At 37.2% G+C, this 10906-nt stretch overlaps 1 protein-coding gene across 1 annotated transcript; it reads left to right on the top strand.

Annotated features, from left to right (window-relative positions):
• Window positions 1-8354: 8354 nt before the first annotated feature.
• Window positions 8355-10565, top strand: LOC308698471 (B2 bradykinin receptor). The gene is made up of 2 exons (XM_081378568.1): window positions 8355-8440; window positions 9048-10565. Exon 2 carries the CDS (start codon window positions 9055-9057, stop codon window positions 10117-10119), a length of 1065 nt encoding a protein of 354 aa, XP_081234694.1. The 5' UTR covers window positions 8355-8440; window positions 9048-9054; the 3' UTR covers window positions 10120-10565.
• Window positions 10566-10906: the final 341 nt, after the last annotated feature.

The raw sequence follows: 10906 nt of genomic DNA, 5'->3' as shown, positions 1-10906 counted from the left end.
CCATCTCCTTGGTAGCCCGGAGAGACAAGTCGACCGCTCGACGCATTTCTTTTATGTCGTCGAGGGCGACCTCCCCACTGTCATCCACCTCTTTGAGGAGGTCGGCCTGGTATTCCTGCAGAAGCCCCATCATGTGCAGGCATGCACCAGCCCGACCTGCCACCATATATGCCTTCCCAACCAAGGCCGATGTTGTACTGCAGGGATTGGAGGGAAGCGCCGGAGCTCTTAGGGACGATGCAGCATCGGGCGAGAGATGGGATGCAAACGTCTTTTCAATCCATGGCATCGTCCCATAGCCCTTCTCTTTCGAACCCATAATGGAAGCATAGATATGAATATTGGGGCTCGATAGTCGTGAAGAGAAGGGCTTGTTCCACGATGTCCGAACCACCGAGGTGTCGAGATCGGTGAAAAATGGGAGGCTCCGTCGCGAAGGCTGTGACTGGGCTTATAGGAAGCGCTCATAGAGTTTGCTTTTTCTAGTAGCTTCCTGCTTTTCTGGTGGCCAATCAATGTTTAACTTAGCCACTGCCCTGGTCACAACCTCCAGCAGCTCCTCAAAGGCAGGAGAATGGGGTGGTGAGTCCTCACATTCTCCTGCCTCGATGCTCAAATTATCCCACTCCTCGGAACCAGATAGTTCGAGCATCGGGTCCTCTTCACGGGTGGAAGAAGCCGCAGAGCGGGCTTCCGATCCGTGAGCGGGACCGATGTAGCTGGCCGCTGAATGTTGAATGCTGAATGTTGAACTCCATCTGCGATCCCCATGAATGCAAGTGTCGCACTGCCTCGACAGACGCGGGACCTGATCCACAGGGAGCATGTGCCTAGCCTGATTCACTGAACAGGCTCAGGCGGGAGAGGAGAGTTCTCAGGGGCATTTGATCACAGTTAGCACAGACAGCATCCTCGAGCGCTGCTCCACTCCCAGACAAAAAACACAAAGCATGTGTGTATCACCCTCACTCAAGTAGCATGGGCAAGGGGACGCACACTGCCTGTATTGCTTCTCTCTGCTCGCCATAATATAGATATATAGAGTTTTTTGATTGATAGTACAACACCAAATAAGACACACAGTCACACAGAACACTTGCTGAAGAACAGAAGCTGACCACAGAAGCGTCCTTTTATAGCTTCCGCATCACCGTCACATGCAATGTCACGAGTGACGTCATGACGCAACACCAATCAAGATTGGACTAGTTCCATACAGGCTTCAGACGCGTCACGCTGAAGGCGTTCCCCAAAGTGTCAATTCTCGATGCAGCGCGAGTTCCCTCGAAAGGGAACTGACATTAAGCAAACAACCAGAGCAAACTCCAGAAGTTGAGGAGAATAACTTGTCACACAATTAACTCCAGTGAATATTGTAAGTTTATTTTTCGTAGTCATTTTCATGTAATTTTTCAGTACTGACACAAACCTTAAAGGGGACCTATTACGCCCAGCTCAAAAATACCCCACAGATAATTTATTATAGCTGTTCAAAATCAAAAAGATGTTTTAGGTTGTTGTTGTTGTTTTGTTTTTTTGTTGTTGTTTTTTGTACAGGCTCTGCACTCTCCTGGAAAGCGGGGTGAAAGCAGCAACTCATTTGCATTTAAAGATAAACACACGAAAACAGCATGTTTTCCCTTCCACTCAAAATGGGTATTTACGATTATGGTATAATAAATCATATATGGGGTATTTTGAGCTGAAACTTCACAGACACATTCTGGGGATAGCTGAGACTTATATTACATCTTGTAAAAAGGGGCATAATCGGCAAAGAATAAATGCATTCAAATTGTTTAAGCACAGCAGCTAGATTATCCCACTTATACCATGGTCATTTGCCAGCATTGACAAGTTAAAGCTGTCGCTGATGTTAACAGCGCACTATTTGACTGGAATGGTTAAATTGGCAGTTATTTTTGTCACCTAGCACTCGTTAGATCTCTTTAAGTCAGACACAGAGGTAAAGTAGTGCAGAAAGTTTACATTTATTTGGTTTAATTATAACATTAATTTGAATTAATTTGCCTATTGAGAGAGAGAGAGAGAGAGAGAGAGAGAGAGAGAGAGAAACAGAGAGAGATGTGCGTGTGAATTACCTACATATGTACAGCGTCTCTACCAGCAAAGAAGCTATGTGTTTAATTACTTCAAAAACAGTGACATTACAGACCATGTAGCGATTCAGTAGCGAAGTTAATTTATTCATAAAAGTTGCGGGGCAGTGTTAACAACACGTTTCTGTGCTCCTGTTTCTGTGTGTGTGCAGCGCGATCTCCAGTGAGAGATCTCCATCTCTGTGTGAGAGTGACGAATGGCACACTTCATTTGCACTCATGCGCTGTGAAATCGCCTACTGTCTGAGTAGGTACTACATTTGAATTTACTTCATGACCGTTAACAAAGTATGTTCTATATAGTATGAATGTGGGTAGAGTGGAATTAGAACGTACTACATCTGCCATGTTGTTACTGTCACCTGACCTACCAGCATCAGTTACCTTCATAAATCCTCTCTCGTGGCCTCATGGCAAAGTATAAAGTCCATCAAATGTGCACTTCAGAATCTCTGTGGAAGTAGAAGGTCATCCAGGGACTTTTCGAATAATGTTTTTCAAATACTATGTATTCGGACATACTACGCTTTTGGCGTACTGCTTTTGACATACTATTTAGGGAAGCATTCGATATTGGATGCACAAATGGTCTTGTGGACATACATGGTATAAATAAATACAACCGTAGTGAGGACAATGTCACAGTTATGTTTAATTCTTCAGTTCATTGTGAATTCAGTTTGGTTTTCCCTGTGCCCATATGCCTAGGTTCTAATTCCTTGTTTGTTTCCATAGTTGTTAATTAGTTCTACACCTATTCTCTTTTCCATTGCTCCCAGGTGTATTTCAGTTCAGCCGTTTAATGTTCAGTATTGTTTATGTGAATGTTACTATATCTATATCCTAGTGTTTTCTCTTTAAGTATTTTTCGTGCATGTATAACACGTTACAGATAAAGGGAATCTACTGATTATTGACAATGATTTGAGAAGAATACATTTATTTGAAATATTAAATCATCAAAAGTTAAACGTTAAACATACTATAATGTTAAATTATTTATTTTATAGTATTTTAGCAATTTAAGTAGTAAAACAATTAAATAACAAATGAAATAATGAAACACAAAAATTGGAAAAGTGTAACATGCAAAAAAAGAAAACATAAGTATTAACTTGGCAGTTCTGAAAAAAATACATAGAGGACAATTTAACCTCACACAATCGATCTTCATATGTTGTTTCCCAGCACGGTGTCCCCTCCTTGTTTTCCCAAGACATGATGATGAAATTGGGACTCAAACCCATATAATTAGATATGCCACACCAAGCCTGGATCTGCTTTATTTGTTTTAGAGAAATTTCCAATGTTACAGATGTATGAAATGTCATCTTATGCGCTCCTGCGCCATGTTTTCCATGTTCTGGACAGTAAGATTTGATGATTAGGAGTCTGTTAACTCTACTGATTGGTCTCTTGAGGAATAACTCAGACGTCTTGTGGACAGATTGTCCTGAACGGATATTGCTGGTCTGTGTGTAATATTTTGGAACATCAATTTACAGTGCTCATATATGTCACGCTGATTAGCTCTGTTTAGTTTGTCGCTTTGTTAAATAACAAGTCTTCTGTTTCTCTAATTCAAACAGATGATGCACAGAATACAAATGTTTTAAAACGAGCACACATCAATGCTATATTATTATTTTATTTTTACTATTTAAATATTTTTACTTTAAATTATTTATTTGAATAATTAGTTTAATTGTTTCTATATATTTTATTTTGTCCTAAATATTATTCAACAAATTCAAAATTCAGAAGGTCAAAAACTATTTGTTTAATATTACAGTTTTAACATTAATACACTTTATTCCAGTGGTTCACTTTAGACTGCTAACTATAAGTAACTTTGCAACCACATGTCAACCAACAGTTATTATAGTATTATTAGACTGTCTGCTTAATATCTGCTAACACTTTATTTTCATGGTCGCCCAATCAACTACATGTCACTAATTCAACTAATCCAAACCCTAACAATCTACAGTCTACTACTACTCTAATGAGAGTTAGTTGACATGTAGTTGCAAAGTTACTTATAGTCAGAATGTCTAAAGTGGAACATCAAAATAAAGTGCAACCAATATAATTTTAACAAATGATTAGCATATAACAATATAACGTAATAGCAAATATTGCTTATCATATAATAAATTAGTCAAGAAGTAAAAATATTATAATTAATAATTTAGACTGCTGATGTAAAAGTACTGCTTGATACAGCTGCTGCATTATGTATACATTTATATAACACATGAAGCTTATTTAAAAGTTTTCAAGTCTCCAATAAGAAAATTAAATAAATCCATGCTTGAGAACAGGAAACCACATAACACAGACAAGACAGTACCAAGAACTGAACAAAACGGAGTATAAATACACAGACTAAATGAGATAATGAACTGAACGACAGGTGAAATGAACGATGAAAAAGTTTTACGTTTTTAGTTGAAAGCGGTGTTGGGTAAACAGCCCCTAAAATATATTGAAAATAAGCCAAAATAGAACAAACATGTTATATACAGTATATTTGATTTGATATGCATTTATTTTATTTATCTTGACTATCAATTGTAAATACTGTTAGAAAGATAAACCCTAACATAGCTTATGTAGGCAGAGCAAGCAATTCAAATTAAACAAAATAAATAAATACATAAATCAAAAATTAGGATATAATTGTGAACACAAGCCACTGAAGTGAAAGTAAAGCATCTCAGTTACACATCAGTTCTCTGAAACATTGTTCGGGCCAGTCATAGACCGGAACTAGCAGTCATGTAATACTATGTCTTGTTTCCATAGTAATATTGATTTGCAAAATAACCCTTCTTTGGGCCTCATGCTATTCAGGTTCACCATTTCTTGCTGTCTGGCGCTGCTGTGTTATCCACATACCAGACATTTGACTATCAGCCATGACACTATCCAGTAACTCTCAGAAGACTGTTGAAAGCAGTAGGAAAATTTAAACAGCTGTAGGATTTTAATTTTCTGCGTACAGTAATAGCTATGAACTAGATTGTTCATGGCAAGAAATCAGTTTTAGTGAGGCTTTTGGCACTCTCATTCTCTCTCTTTCTCTTTATGTTTATAAAGTTAAATATTCATTTTTCTTCAAGAGTTTGGCATTTCATGATCTAAACATGATCTCTTTTTCATAATTTCCTCTTAATGCACCAGCTTTGTTTAGGTCATGAAATGTCATCTTGCTTCTTGAAGAAAAAATATTTAACTTTATAAACTCTGCTTATTCACTGTTCGAGTGTATGGAAGAATGCAGACAGAAAAGCATAATTTCACAAGGAATTGTTTGGAACTGTAAAAAGTGGCGACTGCCTTGATGAGGGATCCAGATAACAGATACAGATGGCTTCCTGCCCACCTCCACCCATGACCTCCTCTGAGCCTCCCAACAAAGTCTTACTGCCACCAGCTTTAATTAAGCAATCCATCTCAGGTGAGAGCGGGAAGTGCTGATCACGGCACGGACTGTCTGCGTGACCTGCTTTTATGAATAAAGTAAGCCTGCAATTTTGCTGCGCATTGATCCCCCCCAAAAATAAATAATAATAATAATATTATTATTATGATAATAGATAATAATGATGATGGTTGTTATTGTTATTGATGATGATAATAATAATAATAATAAGAAGAAGAAGAAGAAGAAGAAGAAGAAGAAGAAGAAGAAGAAGAATATTTTCTTACTCAACTACTAACAAAACTCTATGTACAGACCATTTGTCTAATTTTAAAAAGTTAAATTTGTTTGAAAACGTAATAATAATGAGATTATAAATAATTAGACAGCAGTGTACTTAAGATATACAGTACAGTTCACAGTAATTCCTTTTTGAAGAAAAATACAATTATTTATTTCCCCCTACTCTTTGACCAATTTTACAGTTTTTACTGCTAAATAATTACTTTATATGAAAATATCATTAACACTTTAACCACCAGGGGTCAATGTCTGGGATATTGTATTGAAAATATGTTATGTACATTTGAATAATGGTCAAATTTACCCCATGGCGGTTCTGTTAAATTATATGATACTTCACAGATTAGTAGCAACTGGACATTCAAATATACATTTAACCCTTAAATTCATGAATGTTTCGCCAATCATTATTACATATTCGGGTCTTTAGGGACCCAGATCTATATCTAACTATATCTGGATCTCTACCTGTCGCGACAATATAAAACTCTCCTGATGAAACAATTGCAATTATTACAATTACAGAAGAATAGAATGAGGATTTTTTTGTTACCTTTTGGAGCTTGGAAGGTTTCAGTTTGAACAGATGTTTTATACCATCATCACTGTCCTCATCAGAGCTCATTTCCCAGTATATGCAGCATCTGGCTCATATTTGCAATCTGAAAAATATTTGTAAAACTATCATTTTCAGCATTTTCAAAATCAATATTTTGATTGCTGACAGTTTCTTCACCAGATCCACCATCAAGTGACAGTGACACTAATATTTGATTGTGTTCAGTACTTGCTCTGCAGTAAATCACTGAGTCATTTGAAGTTTTGCTGATGAAACTTCCTATTCTTTTGTTTTCTGCCTGCAGTAACTATGAGTGAAACGTCACTTCATCATTGTTTATCAGACATTAACACCTTGTGGAATAAAGGTAAATTGCACTTATTCAGTCATCAAAGATTATTAATTGTTGTGCAGAAAAATTATACTTACACTGTTACACACCTCGGGTCGTTAGCGACAATATACAATGTTTAAAAAAAAAAAAAAAAGGGGGAAACAAGCATTCTTTTATATTTATTTTTCTTGCTATGTTTATAATGAATTAATTGTGGAATACTAAGAAGGTTTATGTCTAACCTAACCTTCTAACATAAGTGAATGATTTTCAGGATCACTAAAGACCCGAGGTTTAAGGCTTAACAAAAGCAAATGTAATTTTTAGATTTGTACTTTTTTCATATATTTTCGTTCTTTAATCTTTTGTTCATATTCGAATGGAATTAAATAATATTAATGTAACATTATACTTAATTTTGAGTTTAGTTTCTCATGGACTCTAAGGCTAAGTTTACATGACAATGATGTACTAATAACGGAAACGGTTTTCCTTTGCTTTTTTTTGTGCACAGGCGTAAACGATGTAAAAATGCCCCCCTTTCACACATATCTGTAAAAACGACTATAAACACTGTTTATTATTCATGCCAGGCCAGTAGATGGCGATGTCACTTTGTAAAGAAACACTATGCGCCTATAGACTGAACATGTAATATGCATGAGCATGACGTCACCATTTTCACAAATTTGCGTTTTTGTTGTTTAGACGGATACGAGAATGGTATTATTTTCAAAAACGTGCACTTTGAAAACCAATTTCAAAAGCTTGCACTGTCAGTCCGCCAAAACGGTGATTTCATGTACAGTAAATGAATGACCAAAATATGGTCCAAAAAATGTTTTTATGGTTATTCATTGTTTGAGTAATTTACCCCACCTGTTTTTTTGCTTCATTGCTTTGAGTTTGAAATGTGCATTATCCGATCTCTTCAATGTTTAATTTTTGTTCTTTTGCTGCGTGTTTGTATTGTAATCTCTTGAGTTTATTTTGATTTGAGTGTTTATTAATTAATGGCTGTGTTTAGATCCAGCCTCTATATGATCCTTGCCTCAACCATTTTTGACAGTTAAGCTTAAATGTCATCTTTTTGTCTTCTGAGTTCATAGTGAACATTAGAATTGAGGTGAAAGAGTAGAGACTGGAACCGTTTTTTATTTTCAATACTCAAAATCGAATAGCCATTTCCATGGGTCAAGGAGAAACACTTTATATTGTTTGGCCTTTTTGGGTTTTCAAGATTAATGTGTTGCCAACCTAAATTTGTGTTTATTTGGTTTACGGGAAAGAATTTAAAAAAATGTAGTAAAAATGGACAGGCATCTGGAAGACATGTAACCCCATATTGTGAAATCGTTCTGGAATACCACCATAATATCTGGTTTATCTACAGTTGCTGTGTCATGAGCTGAAGATTTGTTATAAAGGCAGCTTGAGTCACAATGTTTATCTTCATATCAGCTTCATAACAGTTGTGTGCAAGTGTTTTACTCACACGAAAGACAGCCAGAGCATGACAAATGGAAAGTGAGAACAGATCCAGGCTTCCAGTGACGACAGCCTCATTATGCGTTTATAAGAGAGCCTGTCTGATCTCACCATTGTCTTGTTGGAGGAGATTCAGCCAGACAACACATCGGAAGTGAACGGATAGTGACTCTGGATCTACAATCTGGAGCTGTCACTTAACATGAAAGGTAGGTGAGATTCTTACAAGTCACTGGGACTTTAATAATAAATTAATGGTTATTTTCAAACAGTACAAGTTACATCAATAACTTTATCACTAATCACAGTAACAGGTTATGCTAATGTTGGAAAGAGACTTTGTTATTGAATAATTCAATTTAATTATCTGATATATGGATATGAAACATTATCAGTCAGAATACAAACTTGAGATCAACTATTTTAACACATTTTGATAATATTCCGAAAATGTGTAAGAATGTAACATAGCCTACTGAAGATACTAGGAATTTCCAGGTTTTGCTCAGTTAGATGGATCAGTTCCAATAAATGACTCCCCTTCATTCCTAGAATTTTTTTTTTTATTTGACAAACAGGAAGGAAACTTTAAACTTAACCAATTCAGGAATAAACAGCAGGGTTTTGTGATTATCCTCAACATAAATTTACACTGTAGATTATTGTCATCCATTTTACAAGAAAATACCATTTTAGTCGTTCTACTTAAAAATGTCATGTTTAGTTAAATGTTACTTGCCATTTCTTTGTAATAACTATTCCAATTTCTGAGTGAAAATGGTTTCAAAGTAAAAAACAACAACATCTTTTTCACAGTGTCCCAATGGAACTAAATTCATCAAACCTCTTCTGCAACGACACAGTTGCCTGGATATGGCTGTCTTCTCTCCAGCCTCCCTTTCTGGCTCTTATCAGTATCCTGGGAGTGGTGGGCAACAGTCTGGTCCTCTGCGTATTCTGCCTCCAGCGGAAGTCGTGCAGCGTAGCTGATGTGTATCTGGGCAACCTGGCAGCTGCAGACCTCGTAATGGTCCTCTGTTTGCCCTTCTGGGCGGTCACCATCGCCCAAGACTATCAGTGGGACTTTGGTCAACTGCTCTGCAAGGTGGTCAACACCGCCATCTCGATGAACTACTACTGCAGCGTGCTCTTCCTAGTGCTGGTCAGCGTGGACCGCTACCTCGCCTTGGCCAAACCCATGAATCCTAGTAGACTGAGATGCCCCAAATGGGCCAAGCGTATCTGTGCGATGATTTGGGTGGTTGGATTCACCCTCAGCCTCCCAGCCTTGCTTTTCCGAAGAGTAAATTTCGTTCAATTCTTAGGGGTGGAAGCTTGCTACCTAGTGTACCCTCATCCGGCCTGGGTGCTCCAACGGAACCTTACGACCAACTTGATTGGATTCCTGGTTCCCCTGCCGATCATTTCATTTTGCACCTTTCACATAGTCAAGGCGCTTAAAAATCGTGGCCTGGTGATTCAACCAAGGGTGCAGAGAGGGAGGAAGGCCGCTCAGTTGGTTCTGACGGTCCTCGTGGTATTTTTCCTGTGCTGGACACCCTTTCAGCTAGTGCGGTTCCTAAACACTCTCGACTACTTTCAGCTCCTTCCTGGGTGCCTCTGGGAGGACATATTGCAAATAGGCAACCAACTGGCTTCTTATATAGCGTATAGCAATAGCTCAATAAACCCTTTCTTGTATGTCATTGTAGGGAGTCACTTCCGAAAGAGAGCTCAAGGAGTTTTTTGGAGACTTTTGCATCCTGGATGGAAGAGCAAATCCTCTGTGCTCACAAACGTTACTGTTATTAGCAAGTGTGGTGACAGTCCCAGAGACAACAGAATAACACCGCTGGCACTGAGAGCTGTTCCCTCACACCTCATATAGTGTGTAGGTCACTATGAGGATACAAAGAAGCTCAAATGGAGGACTGGGCAAGAAACATCATGTTCAAGGTTCGGATCCCAGGAGAAACATATTTACCTCTGATTTGTTTGATTGTGCAATCTCATTTACCTTTCCTCACATCCATTCTTTCCGACTTAGCTGAGGTGTGGAAAGAATGAGATGCGAGGATGGAGGAATTGGTGGAATATTCAAGTGTCACGTCAACAATGATTTTGCACTAAAATACTTTGAAAAAAAACTTTTGTAAAGGTATAACTGAACATCCGTGGACTGACGTACAGTATGTTTGGTTTTAATATTATTAGTAAACTGAAAGAGCGTGTTTTATTGTTAATCATTTCCTGTTGCTTACTGTAACGTTAAATTTTCACTAAAGCAAATTTAATTACCACAAAAGTTTATTTATTGTTTTTTAAAAGAAAACCAAGGAGTATATTCAAAGCCAAAGCTGCCTTTGAACATATAATGTATATATTTAATGTATATTTATAATATCACTGTATTTGTGTTATAATAATAAAAAAATATTAAAATACTGAATTTAAATACTGTAATAAAACGTTGTACTGCTTTGATATTTTGCTGTGCTGTTATGTTGATGTAGCTGGTTAAACAAGATATTTTGAATAAAGTAAGATATACTGATGATATGTGAAATTTATGGTTGATTAAAAAAATTCAAATTAGAACTTTTATGTTAAGTAATCAAGAAGTGTAAAGAATGATTGAACACATAAAAAAAGACACCAGGGAAGGATACACTTAC

This window comes from Scardinius erythrophthalmus (genome assembly GCF_964197995.2).
Source record: "Scardinius erythrophthalmus genome assembly, chromosome: 11".
NCBI lineage: Eukaryota > Metazoa > Chordata > Actinopteri > Cypriniformes > Leuciscidae > Scardinius > Scardinius erythrophthalmus.
This window is presented reverse-complemented; position numbering and strand designations above follow the sequence as displayed.